At 53.6% G+C, this 21,855-nt stretch overlaps 1 protein-coding gene across 5 annotated transcripts in view; it reads left to right on the top strand.

Moving 5' to 3' along the window:
- Positions 1-18,913, top strand: part of COL17A1 (collagen type XVII alpha 1 chain) — a 51,684-nt gene extending 32,771 nt beyond the window's left edge. For 2 of the 5 annotated variants that reach the window (XM_079706294.1, XM_079706291.1), the window contains 31 exons: positions 315-350; positions 882-917; positions 1,569-1,631; positions 2,839-2,874; positions 3,142-3,213; positions 4,052-4,078; positions 5,039-5,074; positions 6,899-6,934; positions 7,168-7,248; positions 8,583-8,618; positions 9,147-9,224; positions 10,136-10,189; positions 10,309-10,350; positions 10,511-10,564; positions 11,029-11,085; positions 11,393-11,419; positions 11,750-11,782; positions 11,863-11,937; positions 12,247-12,297; positions 12,755-12,880; positions 13,361-13,498; positions 13,836-13,904; positions 14,213-14,353; positions 14,858-14,947; positions 15,048-15,158; positions 15,640-15,786; positions 16,070-16,414; positions 16,897-17,034; positions 17,278-17,340; positions 17,496-17,576; positions 17,937-18,913. In XM_079706294.1, coding sequence (XP_079562420.1) covers positions 315-350; positions 882-917; positions 1,569-1,631; positions 2,839-2,874; positions 3,142-3,213; positions 4,052-4,078; positions 5,039-5,074; positions 6,899-6,934; positions 7,168-7,248; positions 8,583-8,618; positions 9,147-9,224; positions 10,136-10,189; positions 10,309-10,350; positions 10,511-10,564; positions 11,029-11,085; positions 11,393-11,419; positions 11,750-11,782; positions 11,863-11,937; positions 12,247-12,297; positions 12,755-12,880; positions 13,361-13,498; positions 13,836-13,904; positions 14,213-14,353; positions 14,858-14,947; positions 15,048-15,158; positions 15,640-15,786; positions 16,070-16,414; positions 16,897-17,034; positions 17,278-17,340; positions 17,496-17,576; positions 17,937-17,989 — 2,432 coding nt within the window. In that variant the 3' untranslated portion in view covers positions 17,990-18,913. The remainder of the gene's footprint in view (positions 1-314; positions 351-881; positions 918-1,568; positions 1,632-2,838; positions 2,875-3,141; positions 3,214-4,051; positions 4,079-5,038; positions 5,075-6,898; positions 6,935-7,167; positions 7,249-8,582; positions 8,619-9,146; positions 9,225-10,135; positions 10,190-10,308; positions 10,351-10,510; positions 10,565-11,028; positions 11,086-11,392; positions 11,420-11,749; positions 11,783-11,862; positions 11,938-12,246; positions 12,298-12,754; positions 12,881-13,360; positions 13,499-13,835; positions 13,905-14,212; positions 14,354-14,857; positions 14,948-15,047; positions 15,159-15,639; positions 15,787-16,069; positions 16,415-16,896; positions 17,035-17,277; positions 17,341-17,495; positions 17,577-17,936) is intronic. The other 3 variants (XM_079706292.1, XM_079706293.1, XM_079706295.1) reach the window with 3 other exon arrangements.
- Positions 18,914-21,855: the final 2,942 nt, after the last annotated feature.

The following is a 21,855-nucleotide window of genomic DNA, read 5'->3' as shown; positions in this document are numbered from 1 at the left end:
TAAGAAGGAGGTCTGGGGGACTTCCCTGGCGGTCCAGTGGTTAAGACTCCATGCTTCCAACACAGGGGACACAGGTCAAACCCTGGTCAGAGAACTAAGATCCCACATGCTGTGTGGTACGGCCAAAAAAAAAAGGAGGAGGTCTGGGGGGACAGGGTCTGGTGGACATGCCAACAGCCTGTGCAGGCCGACAGGTGCATGAGGGGAGGGGGCAGTCAGGACTGCGGGGGAGCCTGTCTTCAGACACAGACTCTGCCCCTTGTTGGTCGTCGCTACCAAGGCTCTTTACACTAAGGTGTCCATTTCCTCTTCAGGTGACAAAGGACCTATGGGACCACCAGGACCCAAAGGTATGCTTCTCATGCTGCTGCCCGGACAACACCACAGCCTGCCGACTCCTGGGAACCCAGATGTGACCCCTGTCCCGGTGTCCAAAAACCCATACGACTTGGCTCCTGGACCCTGGGGCTGGGAGGGATCTGAGATTCTAGTCGAACCTCTCAGGGAAACTGAGGCACAAAGAGGAGGAACAGCACGAGCGTCACGATGCTGTGGCTGGGTGGCCCTCGGGGTGGCATGGATGCAGCACCGAGGCTTCTCCCCTCTAGTCCGGTCCCCCTCTTGCCCACAGCACACACTGGTGTGACAGCAGGGCCTGGGTCAGTTTGTGGGTGGGCCCTGACCCGGAAGAGATCTATCTAGTGTGCCTTTTGGGCTTTGTTAATGCTGAGTTCTTACCAACATTCAGCTGACAGCAGCTTACAGGTAGAGTGGGAACCGTTCTGCAGCCCGGGGTCCCTCTTACTGGGTGAGATTCTTTTCCTTGCTCCTGACTGATGCTTGCTTCCTCCACCACCACCCCCGCCCCATTTTTATTTTAGGTGACCAGGGTGAGAAAGGACCCCGAGGCCTCACAGGTCAGTCCCACACAGGACATCTACTGTGATCCACTAAAGACTTTTTGTAAATCCATTGGGTACCAGAGATGGCGGGGGGGGAAATACAGAAGTAGGAGACAGAACCTCTGTCTAAAGCCTTCAGGGGACTTGCAATCTAGAAAAAAGCAGGACAAGATAAAATAAAGCACTGAATGGAGTATAAGCCAGCATCAACATGTATGGTCCAGATAGTAAAGGTTTGGGGCAGAAAAGGGAGTTTATGATTATCTCTGATTCTTTTGAAGAATTGAGTTGGGAAAATTAAGCTCTTCCCTAAGTGGCAGAAAGTTTGCACTACTTGTATCCACTTACCTCCTGCCAACTTGCATGATTAAAAAGGACTTTAACAGTACTAGTGCTTTGGCTACAAGGGGCAGCTTTTTGGTGCCAAGGAAATAAGACTCATACACAGGCCCCTTCAGACCAGGCGTGGCCTCTGGGCCAGTCCGTGCCTGCTGCCGGGGGTGGGAGGCCTGACTTTAGAATCAAAGCTGACGCTGTGTCTCCCGCCTCTGGTTGACACACCAAGCTCCTCTGGGTGGGGAGGTGGCAGGCTTGGGGGTGGCCGGGAGGGTAGAGTGTTCTACCACTGTCAAGCTCCTCCAAACACCTAGTCCATTTCCTTTGCAGGCGAGCCCGGCTTGAAAGGTTTACCTGGTGCTGTGGGCGAGCCCGGGCCTAAAGGAGCAATGGGTGAGTGTCTCACAGCAGCAAACACCATGGGTCTGCCCCACCGCGGTCATCATCATGGCCCTAGAGTTGAGATTCTCCTAGAGCTGCAGCTCCCATTCTCTAATCTACCCACCCCTGGTAGAGGCTCCATTTACAGGCTGTTCCTGGATCTGGGCATCCCTCTTGGGGTTCAGAGAGCTGCTGCTGTCTCTAACAGTTTCTTACTGCTCTGGAGGGGCTTGGCAGGACATGGTCCGTCTGCCCCGGTTCCTGCCTCTAAGACCCTCAGGCCCTTGGGGAGGACAAACAAGGGCTGAGGTTCTTTGGAACCCGCAGAATTCCAGGCATAGCCCTGATACTCCAGGGTTCAGCCCTCTGGCTGACCCTTACTGAGGGACCTGTCAGCCAGGACAAGGAAGCTGGCTAAAGACCCCCCCACGGGGCCAGGCATTTGACACCACATCCCAGAAGGGTCTAAGCCCCACCAATGGAGACGTGGTGCATTCATGATCTCATTCATTAACAAAGTGTTAGGAAGCGCTGATGGTGTGCAGGATGCTGTGCTGGGAGAGTAAGATGTTTTACCTCCCTCGAGGGGAGATCAAGTTTGTGTGAGATGACAAGGGCCGTGAAAGGTACAGGGTGCTATGCGGAAACAGTAGAGAGAGAAGTTTCTTCCAAGCGGAAGGATGAAAGAGGTGCCTTTTCAGATGGTTCTAAAAAGTAAAGAAGATTTTAATCACATCAATTTAGAAAATGCCACGCAGAGACATGAGTGAGGAAAGACAAAGAGGTGGGAAAAAGCAGGTGGGAAGAGCTGGTCCCAGAAGGACATCACTTTGGACGGAGGTTAAGATAATGCCTACAGCAGAGGAGACAAGATCTTGGAGAATCTTGACCTCCAGGACCTGGACCAAATGAGGCCGACGTGTACTGAGCATCTGGTGTGTGCGAGTCCTGTGCCATCAATGCGGGAGATGCAGTGGGCGCCGTGGAACAGTTCTCAGCAGGAGAAAAGAGGCATTACTGGTTTAGGAGGAGAGGGCAGGGGGAAAGCTGCACCCTGCAGGTGTGACAACGACAGGGCTTCTTCCTCGTCTAATGGCTGCAGGAGGGGATGCATGGGTGCCCCACCTAGGGGACAGCTTGTGAGGCTGTAAGGCAGTGGAGAGAGGGAGTCTCAGAGTAGCTCCCAGAGTCACTGATGAGCTTGCATCTTCTTTCCTAGGACAAGCTGGACCCGACGGACACCAAGGCCCAAGAGGTTGGTCACTCAGCTGCGGTCCTCACTCCCCCGGCCCGCCACTGCCCCACTGCCCATGTCCCAGCGCGCAGCCCCCAGCCCCCCGATCACAAGGCCAGAGGGCGTACATCACAGGGAGGTGTGCAAGGTCCCAGTCTCATCTCCCTCCTCCCTACCACCTGCCAGCAAGTTACTCAGTAAAACCCCAAGAGACCATTGGCTCCGATGCGTTGGCTGGTCAGCTTGCCTAAAAGGAAAACGTTTCCATGTTGGTCATGCTTTCTCTAGGGGAACAAGGTCTTCCAGGGATGCCCGGCATCCGGGGCTTACCAGGACCTTCTGGAGACCCAGGAAAGCCAGGTAACAGAGTGGGAAGCGGGAGCTGGCCATGCAGTGTGTGTGTGTGTGTGTGTGTGTGTGTGTGTGCGTGTGCGTATGCGTATGTACCTTCCTTAATCCATTTTCCTCTAGCAGCTCATTAGGAAAATGCCACAACTGCTGGCTTGAGCCGGGCATAGCGGCTGTGAGTCCTGACACCTGAGTCACCAAGTCTGGCAACTTGGAAAAGAGAGATCAACACTGAAAGCAAGGAGTTCTAGAAAGGGGCAAGGAGTCTCTTAAAAATGGCAGTTTATCACCACCTCAGTGTCTGGGTCCTCTGAGCCCTTCCCCAGTGGACCCCCTTGGGCCATACCTGGACCCTCGCCAATACCCACCAGTCTGGGGAGATAAGCCATTGTTAGGGTCTCCACCAAAGGCCCAGCAGGAGCAAGATCCTCAGGGCTGCAGGAAGAACAAATCAAAACAAACCAAGAAAGCCGGGAGGACAAGGTGGCAATCCTCAGGAGCCAATGAGGAACAGGGGGCCTCTGGGCTCCTTTGGTGGGTGCACAGATGGAGAGCACCCAGGAGGGAGCCTGGGGGCAGCATTAGGGATCAGTGAGTGTATGAAATTTTGGGGTTTGTAGCTCTCAGACACCAAAGGGTCTTGACCCCAAATGGGCTAAGAACCATCCCCTGATGGAGCAGTGAGTCAGAAAACTGCTCTCATCCAGGGCTGTGAGGACCCTGGAGTCCAGCTGTCCCAGACACGGGGTTCATCCTCCTGTGCCCACCAATCCCTTCCGCCCGCTCCTGCTGCTGAGGGGTCGGCTCCTCCGCCCTTCAACTCTCCTCTCATGTCTTCTACTCTCCATAGGTCTCACAGGACCCCAAGGACCTCAGGGTGAGTCATCAGGTCACTGCCACTTCAAATGCCACCGCCAAGCCTCCCAATCCCAGCATTCGGCAGATGCTTCTCCAGTCACCTTAGTGTTTCCTCTCCTTCCCTCACTCCCCCAGCAAAAATGGGTTCAGGTCATTTTAATGTGTCTTGAGAAACACCTTAGGAAGGAAAAATATGCACAGAACAATCTAGAAAGCCATTCTAGGAGAGATGAGGTTAGATCATGTGTGAATTCTGTCTGCCTGAGCCTGGTCCCCTTTGGTGCAGGGACCCCCAAAAGGAGGCTCCAGGCCCAGGAGTCCCATTAGCCCTACAGAGGCCCACATCCCCTGTGGCACAGTAGGGAGTGGGCACTCATCTCATGCAGAAGGGCCCAGCCTCCCTGGGACAGCCCCAGTGTCAAAGCCTGTCTGATAGTTGGACAGTGTGCACCCACTTGGATTTGAGAAGCTGTCACCACACCAGCCCCAACTCCTAAAGGAAATTAGGCAAAGATGTAAAATAAAATCAAACAGCATCTCCCCCCCAACAGTTGAGCGCACAGGGATATCTTTCAAATGCTCCCTGGTGGAGTTGTGGACAAAAGCAAGAGGGGGTGTTGCATCAGATGCAGGAAGCCCAGCCCCTACTCCCCCAGGCTGCAGGGCCGGTGGGTTACAATGGCCGCTTTGCAGGCTGCAGGGGGCTCATTACCCAGAGGGACTGGGATCCCTCAAAGCTCGGCCTGTGAGCCTCTGCCTCCAGCCCAGCTGTTGCTCCATTTCCTAGAGAGGGAGAAGGGCTCAGAGCAAGAGGCTCCCTCAAGGGAGCTGGGCTAAGGCAGAAGGTTGAGCCAGGTAGGTCTGCAGGTTTCAGTCAGAATCGTGGCCTTGCCAGTGACAGAGCGCTAGGTACTAAAACAGGGGGTCTGGAATTCCTGGCCCTTAATCATCCTGACTGACTTGTTTTCAATCACACCAGGACTTCCTGGTACCCCCGGCCGACCAGGGGCTAAAGGTAAGTGATTTTCCAAATTAGACAGTCACTGGTCATTTTTGCAGGAGGGGAGGCATTGGCAGGAGGGAGGTCCCTCTGTGGCCACAGCCTGGATCAATAGTGGCATCTAGTGGCTTCAGTGGAAGGCTGTGAGGCTGGGAAGCCAGGGATTCTTCTGACCAATTAAGCCCTGAGTCCTCAGGCCCCACCCTTCCCCCCACAATCCAGAGCCTCGCTTTGGTGCCCGGCTGTCTCCAAGCCCTCGATGGAGGAGGATCTGCAAGGCTGCTGTCCCCACCGCTGACTCTGTAATGCCCCCCACGAATGCTCTGTCCCCTCACTGAGGCGTGGTCCCCCCATGATGTGCCTCTTCCCTGGGACAAGTGTTATGGTCCACACAGGCCTCAGGGTAACGGGGACACTGCCACCCCCTTTCTGAGAGGGGCCTTTGATGCAGGCAGGGAGGAGCCTCTCAGATGTTACTAAGAGGGCAAAGTCAGAGTTCTCAGAGAGGCATCCTCAGGACTTGGACCCTTACATGTAGGGTGACATTCGCATCCGGTTCTGGGCCATCAGACCCCAACCCTGAGCCAGTCCAGGAAAGGGGCTGCTCAGGGACGGTCCTTCTCCTGTCCCTGTGACCCCACGTTCCTGAACCCTGACGTTCGGTGGAGCTGCCCTCTGTCACTGTCACCTTGTGGGGGGGGGACGTGCTTTCCAGAAACTATGGCTAACAACGGGTTGGGCCAAGGAGTTCTTTCAAGTACATCCCAAGCAGACACATCTCTGGGTCCACAGATCTGCTCATGGATTGATGGCGTCTTTAGTAAGAGATCAGATGCTTGGGGATTCTCAAGGAGAGACACCCTGCCCTTCTCCAGGGCCTGTGACTCTCTGTCCAGTGTGCACAAGAGGTGGACATTTTACCTGATACTGGATTGTGTTCCAACAAAAATAAAGTCAAGTGCTTTCTCTTGGCCTTGACCTTGAGGGGCTGGCAGATTGCAAGCAGAGCCCATCCCTCTACTTCCCCAAAGGGGGAAATCAATATCACCCCTCAGTGTGTGGATGACTGAATTGCCCACAGGCCTTGGGAAATGACAAAAAAAAGTCCCAGAAGAATCTCCAGTCAAGGGTTTTCCATCCTCTACTTCACTCACCTTGTTCTTCAGAATGTGGATTTCCATCGCGACAGCCTTGGGAAAGTGTGAATCTGGCACTCCCTTCTTGGAAGTCCTCTGTGCACATTTCCATTTTCAACCCTCTAAGACACAAGGCAGAGAAGCGATCTGTTAACCTTTACATAACTCAGAGTTTCCCAGACCACAGAACCCCCTCTTGACTGTGCAGACCCTACTACTGTCCCAGGGAATTAGCACCTGAGGAGCACTGGGAACCAGGCTCCACCCTGCAGGCTCACTGCCTCTGCTCTTTGACCTCTCAGTGATTTTCCCACCTAAAGCAATTCCTAGTAAGAGCCTGCAATGCCCAGTGTGGGAGAAGATGGAGTGTGGGAGGGGGAACGACTCCTGAGTCAGCTCATTCTGGCCTCACCAAAAGGCAAACTCTCCAACACCCACAAATGAAGCCCCTTCGCAGAGTCCCAGCTTCTTCCAAAAGCTAATGTGGGCCAAGAAGATTGATGCTCGAGCCTCCAGGGTCTCCAGTGCAGAGATTGGTGCTTAATGCATCCTGTATGCTTCCCTTCAGTTCATTAAAATGCCTTTAGCCTGAGGGTTAGAAGCCCAGGAGTGGGTCTCAAATGCAATCAGAAGCCTTGAAAATGATTCACTGAGCCACTAATTGATGCTGGGAATAACCACTCTCCTTTTCCTCCCCTCCCAGGTGAACCGGGAGCTCCAGGCAGGATCGTGACTTCAGGTGAGCAGGCCCTGCACTGTGTACTGGGCGTCTGCCCCGGCTCTGCCTCAACCCTCCAAGTCCGCGGGCTCGGTGCTTTGGGCAAAGTGCAGGGCTGAACTCTTCCAGTCAGAAGTGAGGAGGGTGGGGGGATTTCAGACGTAATACTGGCCCGACCTGGCCCACAGCCTGGCCTGGGTCCCCTCTGAGCGAGGAGAGTGGGACTCAGCGTTCAACGTGCCTTCTGTTTTCAGAGGGATCATCGACTCTCACTGTCCCAGGTCCCCCGGGACCTCCTGGAGCCATGGGACCTCCAGGACCTCCAGGTGCCTCAGGTCAGTCTGTTTTCTTGCTTTGCCCCAGATCAGCATCAGGCCTTGGTTGCATTTGACTATAGCGGCATTCGCTCAAATCCTGTAACCCGGGCCGGAACCCGGGGAAGAGTAGGAAGGGGCTGAGAAAGCCCCTCCCAGACAGCCCGGTGAGCCCTGATCACTCCCCAGCAAGTAGCCCAAGCCCTGCATGGCATTGCTTCACTAGGTCCCCGCAGTACCATTGGAGGCTCGAGCAGGTAAATGACACGCCTAAGGTCACACGGATAAGAAATAGCAGAGTCAGGGTTTGGCCCAGGTCCTTCTGCCTCCAGATCCAGTATTTGACTTGTCAGAGTCAGTCCTCAAGTTGTTTCCTCTTGGAAAACAACTTGATAATATGCATCAAGAACAACAAAAGTGCTGGGAATCTATTTGAAGCAAATACCCCCCAATTGTCCAACAATAATGAGATGGCCACAAAAATACGAAGACTTAAAGTTGTTAGCAGATAACAGTGTTATTTAAAAGGGCAGATAACACAACGTTGTAACTCAGCTATACTCCAATAAAAAATTTTTTTTAAATAAAAGAGCAGGGCTTCCCTGGTGGCGCGGTGGTTGAGAGTCCGCCTGCCGATGCAGGGGACACGGGTTTGTGCTCCTGTCCGGGAGGATCCCACATGCTGCGGAGCGGCTGGGCCCGTGAGCCATGGCCGCTTAGCCTGCGCGTCCGGAGCCTGTGCTCTGCAACGGGAGAGGCCACAACAGTGAGAGGCCCGCGTACTGCAAAAAATAAAAGAGCAGAATACTCGATAATGTGTGCTCTGTAGTTGCAACTATATTTATAAAGATAAAAAAATGCTGGAAGGAAATACAACAAAATGCCTGTAAGTTAAAGAATTGTGGGTGATACTTTTTTCTATTTATCCAAAATGCCTGTTTTTTTATATCTATTTTTTAATTATTTAAAATGTTTGTGTGTAAATGAAATACATTATTTAATATGACCAATGCAAGTATGGATCGGCCTTCCCTCCTGATAAACTCCAGTGACAGTGGGGACACTGGGGGTATTTAGAAGTCCCTAACCATCGGAGGACAGTGTCAGAGAGGGCAGTCCTGCCCATCCCAGGGGCCCCAGTGCCTGGCAGAGGAATTCTCACTGGAATGGACCACAGGCCTGATCTCAAATTGCTTATTGCTTTCAAGTAAGCAAGGTGATCTCTTTGGGCCACTGTTCCATGCCTTGTGAGGAAGGTACTTATGTATCCAGGCACCTGCCTTTTCTTCGGTTCTTTCTAGAACTCTGCCCCTAGAGGTATGATAAAACCTTTTCTTCCCCAACCCCATTTCCAGGCCCCATTGGCCCAGCTGGTCTTCCAGGACAGCAAGGTATGTCACACCCTGAAAGAACGCATGACTGTAGGCTATGGAGAGCTTCCTTCCTGGGGTGGCCCTGGGCCCCACCTTTAAGTGAGAGATGTGCATGCTGGGAAGGGAGGTGAGGGGCCACTGGGCTCTTCTCCAAGGCCCCGGCAAGGCCTCAGCAGCCAGAGAAGGCACCTCCTCCCACCTTCTTCCATATTTCTGAGAAGGTAGGGGTCCTCCCAAAAGGGAGATTGAGTCTCCTGGGTCAGGATCAAGCTCAGCTATCTTCACAGGCCTCAGGCCTCTGGTGACCAGATCCTGAGAATCGTGTCACTGTCCAGCAACTTATCCAAATACCAAAAAAACGGACTCCAGTTCCTCCTGGGGTGTGTCTTGCTCCCAGCCAACACTCTGGCCCCGCCCACAGTCACCTCAGCCCCGCCCACAGTCAGCCCCGCTTGGCCCTGCCCCACCCAGAGCACCCAGGCAGCTCCAGAGGGAAAGCACTGACAGCTGCAGGCGGTGTCCCCCAACTCTGTGTCCTCCCCACAGGCCCGCGAGGGGAGCCAGGACTTCCTGGTGAATCGTTCATGGGCAGCAGCAGCTCCATCTCTGAGGTCCTCTCCGCCCGTGAGTGCCTCCGTGTTCTCCGGGACAGGTGACACAGGGGTGGGAGTGGGAGAGGTGGCCATGCACTGGGGCCTGCGGCAGCTGCACCAGTGAGTCATCGTGAGCCCCAGTGTAAGGATGGCCAGTTCCTCTGAAACGCAGTGCTCGCTGAGAAGGAACAGCAGGGGTTTTATCAGCTGTGGAGGATGAGTCACAGGGGATGGCACAGCTGTCAGAGAGGCTCTCCGGATTCCAGGAGGACCAGGGTCACATGGGGCCTCTGAGCCCAGCCCTGTGAGTGTGACTGGAGGAGTCCTGAACCCCCCACACCATGAATAATGACGAGGGTCCCTGGGTTCTCAGCCACAGGCCCGGCCTAGGAGTGCTGACTCCTGGGTCCTCCGCTTCCCAGAGTCCTTTAAAGAACCCAGGCAGAGATGCTGCTGGGCCTCCCACCTGGGCACCTGGACACTTGAACAGCAGAGACAACGCCAGCCCTGGTCTAACAGTTACCATGTGCTAGGCGCTGTGCCTTGTCATCCCACTGAGTCTGCACAAGGCCCTGGTGATGTAGATCTTGGGCCTCTGGTTTACAGTGGAGGAAGCTGAGGCTGAAAGGTCAAGAACTTGCCCACAAGCTGGCAGTGATGAGGCAGGATTTGAACTCAGGCTGTCTGACTCCGAAGCCATGCTCTTAATCATCACTGCACACCCCCATCAGCCACCAGGGAGCTCGACTCAGCCCCGCCCTGCCTCTGAGCAAAAGGCACCTCTAGCAGAGGGGGTCTTGGAGGGTCCTGTGCCACGACCCATGACCCATGGCCTGGTGTGTGGGTGTGAGCACAGGCACCGAGGATCCTGGTGAGGGGTGAGGCTGGCGGAGAGCAGCCTTATGACAGCTTTTGCTCATTTCTGGTTTCTCCTTTCCACAGAGGGTCTTGATTTACGAGGTCCCCCAGGCCCACGTGGACCACCTGGGCCACCAGGTGAGCACCTCAGGGATCTTTGGAAGGTGGGGAATCTTAGGGGCAGGGGGCTCAAGGCACTTAGTGAGGAAGCCAAGATCCTGGGTTCAGCATTGCCTCTTCCTCACCCTCTTCTACAGGACCATCCATTCCAGGACCCCCAGGACCCCGAGGCCCAGCAGGTGAGAGCTGAGCAGTGGGGTGAGAGATGATGGGACCCAGAGCCCAGGCTTCTTCCGGGCCGGCTCTTAGGAAACAGCTTCTCTGTCACTTCGGCTCCTGGGCAGAGTGTTCCTGGCCCACCTCTTGGCATTAATAGGTCTTGGGTGCTCTCTTATCTAGGGGAAGGCTTGCCAGGCCCACCAGGCCCACCAGGATCTCTCCTGACCAGCTCAGGTAATGCTGGGGAGTCAAGTCGCTCCTGTTCTCTACCTCAGCCCCAGCCCCAGCACATGCCATGGTCATGGGCACGCAGCCTTTCTGACCTACTCACCATGCTTCCTCCTTCTGACTTTCCACCGTGAGTGTGTTTGCATAAACTCCATGCTACCTGCTGCGTGGAGAGAAGGTACTGATGCCAACCCAGCCACCCTGAGAATCCCTGGTTGCCTAGCCTGGGGGAGATCTGCCTTTGGGGAGCTTCTGGGCTAACTGGGGAGACCTAGTTCCTGTCCTCAGGGAGCCCAGCTCTGATAAAGTAGGTAGGACACATGCTCATGAAATGAGATAAATGCTGACAGTATAACATAGAAACATATGGAAATAACTTTAGAACAGACTTTAGCCCAGAACTTGTTCCTAGTGGAAAATTCATCCATCCATCCATCGTCCACACTCAAAACTATTTCTTTCCTCTACAGAGACCTTCTCTGGCCCTCCAGGCCCACCTGGCCCCCCAGGCCCCAAGGGAGAGCAAGGTGAGCACAGTGTCTTAGGGAGCGCAGGAGCCTGTGTGAACCCCTGCTGAGCCAGCTGGTAGCCGGGAGAGTTCGGATGAGGCTGAATGAGCGGGCCTTCACCCTCCTGCCCTATCCCATTAGGAGCTCAGCAGCCTGCAGCAGGGCGTGGGGGGTGGTCGGAAGCTCTGCCAAGAATATCCGCCTCTGCCTTGTCCTGATGGGAGGAGAGGCACGAGGGGCCCTGGGGCCCCGAACCCTTCCCCGTGGGCCCCTTGCAGTCACAGCATCTGGGTGGGACACATCTCATGACTGTCTTCTCCTCCAGGTGCCCCAGGCCCCCGAGGACACCAAGGTACAGTAGAACTGGCATCAAACAAACCTGGGGTAGGGGTGGGAGTGGCAAAGGCTGACCTTCCAAGATCCCTGAGCTTCTTGAGTTTGGTCCAGATGAGGGTAGATAAGAGCGTGTCTCTGATGGTTGAGAACTTACATGCGTGTGTGTGTGTGTGTATGTGTGTCTGTGTGTGTCTGTGCGGCAGCTCTAGATACTACCCGAGGGCCGGTGCTGCCCCAGCCATCATGAATCTTGGGGAGCCCCGGGAGGGAGGTGGTGTCTTGGGCTGGGGCACGGGGAGAGGGAGGCTGGCACAGCTGACTGTCCCCTCTCTGCTGTGTCCCTCAGGCGAGCGAGGCCTCCCAGGGTTCTCAGCCTCAGGTAAGTGCTGAGCCCCCTGCTGCTGGCTCTGCCAGAGCCTCTTCCCACCTGGCTGACTGCACTGTGTTGTTGGCCTCCAGGCTCCAGTTCTCTCGGACTCAACCTACAAGGACCGCCAGGCCCACCCGGCCCTCAGGGACCCAAGGGTGACAGAGGTCAGTGAAGGCGGGGAGGAGTGGGAGCAAGGCTGGCTCCCAGAGCCTGAAGAGAGGGCAGCGAGTACTTGCTGATGCTACAGCCTTGGGAGGAAGAAGAGGCTGAAGAGAGGAGAGCCTGGAGGGAGAAAGGGACGGGTGTGGGGAGACAGTCTCTGCCCAGGGAAGCTGTGACACCATTGCAGAAATGAGACTGAGAAACATGGGACAGTTGTTGAGCCACAGCTGACAGTGTGGTTGAACTTGAGGAACCAGGGGAGGCTTCCTGGAGGAGGTGATGCAAACAGAGCTGCTTGTTTTGGATTCCAGGTGATCCCGGAGTCCCAGGGGCTCCCGGCATTCCCAGTGGACCCTCTCGAGGTAAGAACCAAAGGGGCCCAAAATTCTCCTTCTTCAAGCGAGGCTGATCATGCCAATGAGGATGTTAATTAACTAATTCATTCACTTATCCATGAGTCAGTGTTGATGAGATACTTTCTCCACGTGCTGGGATCTCTGAACTGCCTTTAAGGAGGTTACAAGTTACCGGGGGTGGGAGGGAAGGATGCCTGCACGATAAAGATGACTAGCAACGCCGATGATGAATGATGGCGAGAACAGAGCCTGGGAGCTGGGGGTTCAGGGGCGAGGGAGGCCGTGTGCGCGGTGAGCAGGTGGCCGAAGGAAAGGGAGGGCTCGGCCTGGGACAGCTCCTTGCCACTGTCTTAGTCCTCCTACTGAGAAAGACTCTCCCTCCTCAGACTGTGAAAGCATTGCCTGGGCTCCCTTGTTGGACCCCAGGGTGGAGAGACCAACTCAGAGGCTTTCTCTCCTGCAGGGGGATCGTCATCGAGCACCATGTTCATGCAGGGCCCGCCAGGCCCACCAGGGCCCCCCGGGCCTCCAGGCTCCATCAGCAGCTCCGGCCTGGAGATTCAGCAGTACGTCTCTGACTACATGCAGAGTGAGTGCCCGGCGTCTGAGTGGGCAGTCTGTGAGCTCCCGGACACCCGCCTTCTCACAGCTGCCCCCGTATTGATACATAGACTTGTCCTCACCGCAGCAGAGGCTCGTACACCCACATGCTCATCCACATGCACGTGCACACGCGCACACACTTTCACACTGGTGTGTACTCCCCCGACCTCATCCGTGTGCCATGGAGGTGAGGGTGTGGTTTTCACACATGTGGGCACCAGAGCTTTGTCAAGTGGGTGGCTGACTGGAGTCTTGTTAGTCCACAGCCATGGAGATCCACCTGGCCCAGCACAGAGTTGGCCTCAGTTTCTCCATCTATAGCAAGGGGAGTCTAGGCTCCCTGCTGGCCCTGCCTTGGCCCCTGTGTGGGATGGGTGGGTGCATTTCATCAAGTACTTCAGGTCACCTCTGTGGGGAGGACACGCCCTCTTGGGGACAAGCCTGACTTTGCTTTATTTGTTGACAGGTGACAGTATCAGGTCTTATCTATCTGGAGTTCAGGGTCCCCCAGGCCCACCTGGTCCCCCCGGGCCTGTCACCACCATCACGGGGGAGACTTTCAACTACTCAGAGCTGGCCAGCCTCGTCGTGAGCTACTTACAGAGTAAGCCTCTCCCCACCCCTGTAATGACACCTTCCTCCCAGGGTCCACGGTTATTCCTGGAGCCTCATCTCTTAATTTGCTGTTTGCTTTGCCCTTTTTCTGAATGTGATGTTCAATGCTGAATTCACGGTAATCAGGCCGCCGAATCTAGCTTCAAAAAAGGTTTGTTCAGATTAAGAAATATAGAAATAAGAAATTATAAATAGCCTGCTAACACCCCCATGCATTCATTTCCCCCAAACGGAAACAGCTGGTTCACCGGGTCTTTGTGATTCTGGAGTAGTGAGTGCGTTGCTTCAGTACCAGCTAAGCGGGTAACCGGTTTCCTTCCCCACAGCTTCGGGGTACAGCATCAGCACGTCCTCCACCTCCATCTCTTCACAAGACATCCTGGCTGTGCTCCAGCGTGAGTCGGCTGCGGTGGGCTAGAGGGTGGGGTGCCTTCCCTCTCTCCTGGCCGCACTTGTCAGGCACACTTGGCGGTCCCTTGGGACAAGGAGCCGCTCCCTCCTCGCTCCCAGCAGCCAGCTGGAAAGGGGGCATCAGCTCTCCCCTCTAAGGGCAGGCAACCGGGCAGGAGCCCCTTCAGCTACCGGAAGCTTGTTGATGTCCCCCTGGGGGTCTGAGAACCCCCAGCTCACACGTCACTCGAGCCAGTCTGCGGGGAGGTTAGGCTGGACGTGTGGTCCATACTGGTGCCTCCTGTCCTTTCAGGGGATGATGTGCGTCAGTATCTACAGCAGTACCTGATGGGCCCTCGGGGTCCCCCAGGGCCACCAGGAGCCAGTGGAGGTTGGTCCCTCCAGTCTTTGGACTACGCAGAGCTGAGCAGCCGCGTCCTCAGCTACATGTCCAGTGAGTGTCCGCCTCCGTGGCAGGGCGGGCAGCAGGGCAGGACATCCCGGAAATGGCCCCCTGGCTCTCTCCCGCCAGGCTGCACCCAACCCAGAGGGAGTGGGGGCACCTCAGAGCTGTTCAAACCTGTGGCTCCAGAGCAGGTCACAGAGCTTGGTGAGGGAAGCCAGAATGAGTGGCCCGAGCACCGTCCTGCACACGACTCACATGCACACTTCTCTACACACACATGCACACGCCCACACGCCCAGCAGGAGGAGGGCTGTGGGCACGTCTGACCTGCACTCTTCCCCGGCCCTGGGGCCTCTCCTCCGTGGTGCCGTTGCCCAGGGTCTCGCATCCGCGTTGCTCTCTGCCGGTCTCTTCCCGCTGTCCCTCTCACCCCTACCCCGGCCTCCACTTCTGTTCAGGTGGCTTCTGTCTGGCTTCCTCTCTGACACGGTGTTTCCATCTGCCCTTCCCTGTCTGATCTGCATCCATCGCAACTTGGGATTTGTTCCTCAGGCTCCGGAGTCAGCATTGGGCTTCCTGGCCCCCCAGGGCCCCCAGGCTTGCCGGGAACATCCTACGAGGAGCTCCTGTCCTTGCTCCAAGGTAGGGCCGAGCAGGGCCATCTGATCGAGTGCTTCGGGGTGGAGGGCAGAGCTCCTTGGCCCAGGCTTTGACGGATCCTTGCTCTTCCTTGGTGTCTCAGGGTCTGAATTCAGAGGCATTGTTGGGCCCCCAGGTCCCCCTGGGCCACCAGGGCTCCCAGGCAGCGCGTGGTCCAGCATCAGCATAGAGGACCTCTCATCCTACCTGCAGAGTAAGGAGTGAGGCAGGCGAGGGCTGCAGCCTGACCTCCAGGGCTCCCGCGGGTCTGAGCCAGGGCAGCCATGGAGGGCTCAGCCCAGGCACCAGTGCTCCTAGAGCGGGTACAGGGCTGGGCTCTGGGGCCCTGGAGGGGGACACACTTGATGTTGAGGTGCTTTCAGCCCTGGCAGGGGGAGAAGTGGGGGGACACCATGCATCCAAGTCACGAGAGAACTCGGGCCAGTGGGTGACCAGGTGCCCAGCCGGGAGCCCCAACTCCCAGCAGCAGAAGGGCTGAGGGGAAGGGGTATGATTTGGGTTGAGTGAGGCCGGGACTGGGGGTGGAGGGCAGCGGGGAGCCGTCACTCCAGGGGGGACGGGACACGGGTGTGGAGGCCTCCCTCACCGCCTCCTTCCAGACGGGCCCAGGCTGGGAATTCCGCGGTCCTGGCAGGGGATCCCTGATCTTTCTCTTTCTCTTGCCCCCTGTTCAGCTGCTGGCTTGTCATCCATCCCAGGCCCTCCTGGTCCCCCTGGGCCCCCAGGCCCTCGAGGGCCCCCGGGTGTCTCAGGAGCTCTGGTGACATACGCAGCTGAAAACAGCGACAACTTCCGGAGTGAGCTGATCAGCTACCTCACAAGTGGGTGTCCCTGATGTCACTCTCCCTCCTCCATCCCCTCCCAGACCACGCTTCTCCCTGTGAGAGGGGCAGCCAGCCGGGGCTTGAAGGGAACTGGAGGCCAAACACATAAGCCGCCCTGGTCGGCCGAGGAAGCCTGGATTCCTCCCAGCCCACATGCTCCCGCTCGGTGCGAGTTCACATCCTGCTCAGGGGTGCTGAGGCCCTGGGAGAGACACCCCCAAGTCCCACTTCTTTCTCTCCCCCAGACCTGGCTCCCACTAACGCCGCTTCTTCCCCACAGGTCCTGACGTGCGCAGCTTCATCGTCGGCCCGCCGGGTCCTCCCGGGCCCCAGGGTCCCCCCGGGGACAGCCGCCTGGTGTCCACGGACAGTTCCTACAGCCGGGGCGGCAGCTCCTCTTCTCTCAGTCGGGCCTCTTCCTACAGCTCCTCCACGGGCATAGGAGGAGCCAGCGGAGGCTCCCTGGGCGAAGGGGGAGCCTTTGGCCTGGACACGGGCCTGGGCCGAGGCTATGGGGCAGCGGCAGAAGGCGGCACGTATGGCGGTGACGGCGGTTTCGGGGCCAGCTTTGCTGGACGTCTGGATTACAACGAGCTGGCCGTTCGGGTGTCTGAAAGCTTGCAGCGTAAGTGGGGACACAGGCTTCAGCGCTGCGGGGTTACAGGAGCAAGTGAGCATCTCCACATCCAGGAGGACAGCAGTTCTGGAATCAGACGGGCAGGGACTGAAGACAAGCTTAGTTCAAGGGGCCCAGTCGGGACTGGAACCTATGCTGCAGGGAACAGAGATGCTGGGGTCTTTGTCCTTTGTTTTCCCAGAAGAGTCTATATGACTATGAAGGTTTTCTGGTGGGGCTGAGGGAAGGTTGTTGACTAAGAAGCCCTTTCCCGGGCGGCTCACCAGCACAGCTTATGCAGTAAAAGGCCTGTGAAACAAGCCCACGGAGGCGAGACATGCCTGTCAACAGGGGAGACTAAGGAGGCTCTTCCCTCGCTGCAGCACAGGAGAGTTTGGCTGGGATGGGAGCCAGAGGGCACCGCGCTCCCACCGCGAGGAGGGTGCCGGGCGACCCCTGCTGCCTGTGCCCACCCACTCTGGTTTTTACAGGTCAGGGCCTGCTCCAAGGGATGGCCTACACTGTGCGGGGCCCACCAGGCCGGCCTGGGCCCCAGGGGCCCCCTGGCATCAGCAAGGTCTTCTCCGCCTACAGCAACGTGACCGAGGACCTCATGGACTTTTTCAGAAGTAAGGGCGTCCCCCGATTACCTTCCCAACACCCCACTTGCCGTGCAGTCTGCTCCACAGAAACTAGTCTCCCCAAAAACCTTGTTAACGCTTGAGATGCTGAAAATCGGATAAATTCTAAACCGTTTTCTTCTTACAAGTCCAAACTCTACCACTACCTGCCTGTGTTAGTCTGAACAAATCACTTTACTTCCCAAGCTCCAGGATGAGCTCTCGTCTAAGGCCAGTTTTTCCCCCTTGCAGCCTATGGAGCCATCCCAGGACCCCCTGGGCAGAAGGGCGAGATGGGCACCCCTGGCCCCAAAGGTAAGTGGCGGCAGGAAACAGCCACCAGGATCCCGTGTTAATGACTGCCTCTTGTGGGAAGCAGCTCCTTTGCCAGCGCTGTGCTGGGAACGTGTGCGGCTCCTTCAGGCCCTGCACTGTGCCTCGCTTAGCCGTGCCCCCTTCTGTCCTCCTAGGTGAGAGAGGCCCTGCTGGGCCACCAGGTCAGCCTGGGCCACCCGGCCCTCGAGGACACAAGGGAGAAAAAGGAGACAAAGGTAAGCCTCACTTGCCACAGTTTCTGGAGTGCTGGGAAGCAGGCCACATGTTCCAGAGCAAGCCTGAAAATTTTAGGCAAATGCCAGTTATGAAAGGCAGATACTGGCAACAGCATACTTTGTGTAACTATCAAATGAACAGCCAGGGAGAAAGGAAGAAGAGTGTCAATGCAGGGAGGAAAAGGAGAACCAAGCTGGTAATGAAATAGGGTAATCAATTTAAATCAATTGATAGTCTTACGAAAGAGTTCATCTTTCAAGCCGGTTTTGTAGTAGTCACAGTTACTGTAATTACCCAAGCGGAAGTCCCCACAGACCACAGGACATTTTCTAACTTCCCATTCATCTTCCAACTTCTAGGTGACCAAGTCTATGCTGGCCGGAGAAGGAGAAGCATCGCTGTCAAGCCATGAGCGACCCTTGGCAGAACAGCCGCCTGGACCAGTTGTTGCAGTGGCTTATGGCGCTTATGTCAAGACCTCTCCAGAGGGTAAAAGCTGGAATCTCACTGTCCTACTGAGGCAGCACAGCAAATAGTCAACTAGAACCCTTATCTTAGTCTGGAGCAAAATATATGTACGTAGAATTCAGTCCAAGGTACACAGTCTGAAACAGCTTCACGGGGTAGACTCAACAGTGGCCGCATGCAGTGTGGTAGGATGAAGCTGGCCTCCCTGCTGTCCAGGCCTGAGCTCCTCAGCTTCTTTAACACTGAGTTCAAGCCCCAGCCTAGGAAAGCCAGGTACATAAAAGTTGTTACAGGAGCCCTTGAGCTTCACCTTAAAAATGAGCCCAGAAAATGGAAGATGGGATGGGGGTGCCTTCCTGGGAGCCACTCGATGGGACTGTTCTGGTCAACGCTGCAAGGCTGTGCTCTCAGCTCCTTTCTCCTCTCTTCACTCTGCATTCTCTAGTCATAGAAAAAAACTCTCTCAGCTGAAAAACTTAAGAAATCCACTTCCCCTGAGGGTGGTGACAGGGTTTCTACTAGTTATTTCTCACTATGTATCACATTCCCACTTAGGAAGTTTGTTTGATTGCAGCTATGATCTGTCTCCATAGGTCCACGCTAGAGTTGATAGTATGTTAACACTGAACTAGGTTGCAGCGGATAGGAAGAGAAAGGCCGGGGTCAAGGAGGAAAGAAAGCGGTGGGGGGGAGAGCAGACTGCCCGACACCGGAAGCCGGCACCCCTGCGCTGCACTTAGGAAACGCATGGGGGACTGGGCGCAGTTGGTTTTATTGCACTTTTCAATGTCTACAAACATTCATGTGGTCTATTAGATGAGTCATTTCAATTGCAAAATTTCCAATTAAAGGGTTTTTTCTTTTTTAATATGTTTAATGTGATCCATCTAACCAAAAAAAAAAAAAAAAAAAGAAGGGAGGGGAGGAGGGAAGAAGGAAGGAAGAAAGGAAAGGAGGAAAAGAAAGAGGGAAAGAAAATATTTTCGGTTAATTAAGTTTGACATTTTACTGTCTAATGAAAACTTACTATGTATAATGAATGAATGCATGCATCGTGCCTTTTTCATATTTTAGTTTTACCTAAAGGCTGACTCAATTTGTTTTTGTAATAGTAGCTTTAAAAGCTCAAGTATTATATCCCCTTTAATGATTCTTATCTTGATTAACCAGACTTCTGAGTTTTGTCCTAGTTATGAGATTTGCCTATCCAAGCTATCCAAAAGTCTTCATAGAATCCTATGCCCAAGAGAAATAGGGTAAAAGCCCAAACTTGCTAGCTTCTCTGGACAGAACCCAGATATGAGATATGTCCTCAGCTGGATGGCGGTGGATCTTAGCCTCTTTTGTTTCATTAAAAAAAAAAGTCAAGCATGAGCTCCACAGTATGCAATGCTCCTGGATTAGAAAATGACATGCTGTGCCTCCCTCCATCCAAACTGACCACGTGCCAAATGGTCAGCCTAGTATGTCCACTGAATCTTGCATGAATGTATGAATGATTGAAAAGAGGTTGTTTTTAGCAGAAGTGACGTCACAGTTTGTGAAATGTTTGGTGAGAAAAATAATCCATTCCAAGGGGAAAAAAGGACATAAAAAAAGGTATATATACATATGCGGATGGAAATATTTTAAGCACCATGCAAAGGCGGGGTTTGGGCAATGAAAGACACTCCCAAGTTACCAGTAAAAAGGACCCTCTTGTGTGTGATGACTACAGATGGTCTGGAATAGTAGTGAGTCTGAAGGGTCAGAAGATCTGGAGGACTGCGAGTTTTAAAATATAATTAGGATTTTAAAAAATGCTACAAAATGTTCTCATGCAGGACAGTCTAGTTTCAAATAGTCTCAATAAAAGACTGCTTCCCAAAGTAGAGTAAGAAATAACTTTATTTTTCATTTGCCAACCCCATGATTGAAAAGACATGTTGCTCCCAAATAGACAAGAGGCATTTTCTGAAACAAAATTCTTTCTGAAAATTTAGCTTGTGAAGTTATTACACTGCAAATCAGAGAAGGATTACAAAAAGCTACAGCCAACATTTAAAACTGGTATCACATTCTACCCCAAGCTTAGTAACAGAAGTTTTAAAGCTGTATCAAAACCATGTCAGCCACAGGATAGCAACAGTAGTGGCATTAATTGTTGTGCCTTCAACTTAAGAAAAGCATTTAAAATATCCCATTTCCTACAAAAGATCCTTTCCCAGGAAAGAACTGATTTGTTCAACCAGAAGCCTATTAGAACTGGAACTACAGAGCTCGCCGCCGCCACCTCACAGCTCTACGTTTCCCTGTAATCAACAATATCTCTAGCTAATCATTTGACAGAATTTGGCTTCTCAGAAGAGTCTTTGTCATTTAAGCACAGTGTGGAATGGGGGAAAAAGTGTGTAGTTACAAGGGAACTAGGAGACTACAAAAGACAATCGCTTCTGAAACTCACTGATGCTCAAGAAATCAGAGACCCTCCATTACAGTGGGTCTCATGTGCCTGAGAGCTTTGTGCTTGAGGAAACACTACTTAGAGGTAGGTCTGGTTCTGGTTTATATTTAATTACAATTTGCTGTATCCTGTCACAGGAAAGTTTCAACATTTTCAGCAAGGTATAAGCACTCCAAATTTCCTCCTTACCCACCCTATAGCTTCCCCATAGAAAACAGTAAGAAAAAGCTTAACTGTGAGTCCATATAGTATAGCGGCTAATTCAGCAATTCACACCCAACCAAGGGTTGACAGGACTAGGAAAGGCAACCTGGTGCAACGAGCTCCATGAGCTAGACCTGCAGAAGCGTGGTGGCCTGGTGTGTCCACAGCACGCAGGGAGAGGAAGGGAGGCTGGGTAATTAGGGGGCAACAGGTGGAGAATTTCTTCTACGCATTTCATAGTACATTCTGCCACAGCAACAAAACCACCAACTCAGGAATGCATTTGACTGTACTCTTTGATTTCAAAGATGTCTGTGTCCCTCCCCAAGCCCCCACCTACACTTCATGCAAGAGAGAAGGATCACTCTTCTGTACGTGAATACAGGGTCTAGCAAGAAGTGGGCAGGGATGGGTACAAACAGCATGGTCTATACAACAAAATACCTTTTGAACAGATTTAAGTAACTTTAAGTATTAAAATGAAGGTTTTACCTCTACATACATATCATTCTGTAGTCCTGCTCCTACATGCATATGGTCTGGTCACTTTTGCAAGAGAACTCAAGCGTGAACAAGGAATCCAAAGGGCAGTTTTACGGGAGATGCGAGAGGTGCTAACAAACTTACCAGCATGTCAATTGTTCTACTCTGAGCCTCTTTATTCAATACTCTGAATGTCAACTTGAAAGGAAGAAAAAGAACCAAATATTCAGACCAAATTAATTATGTGCCATAAACTATTCAGCACACAGGACAGCCTTTAAACGATACTGAAAAACTGTCCACTGCCTGATGTATTAATTTTTAAAAAGCCAATAAACTGAAAATTTCAAAGGAGAAAGTGGTATGAGAACCTTCTTCCTCTCTCCCTCTTCAAATAAATCATTAAATACACTGGGTAACATTATACTGTCATTTCTATCATAACAATATAAACAATTTCCATCATCATCCTGAACATTACTTTATAAAGATATATATTTTAAAAGGCTTTCAAAACATTTTTCAACCCAGCATTTGAGAATAAAGCATTAAAAGTTTTGTATACAGTAACACATTCATGTGATAAGTGTATGAATTTACAACCATACATAATATATATATATGTATATATATTTATATAAAAAACAAACTTGGCCAGAAGTTAAGGCTACCTACAAAGT

Source organism: Hyperoodon ampullatus (genome assembly GCF_949752795.1).
Source record: "Hyperoodon ampullatus genome assembly, chromosome: 1".
Lineage (NCBI taxonomy): Eukaryota > Metazoa > Chordata > Mammalia > Artiodactyla > Ziphiidae > Hyperoodon > Hyperoodon ampullatus.
Note: the sequence above shows the minus strand (reverse complement) of the source record. Positions and strands in the feature narration are given on the sequence as shown.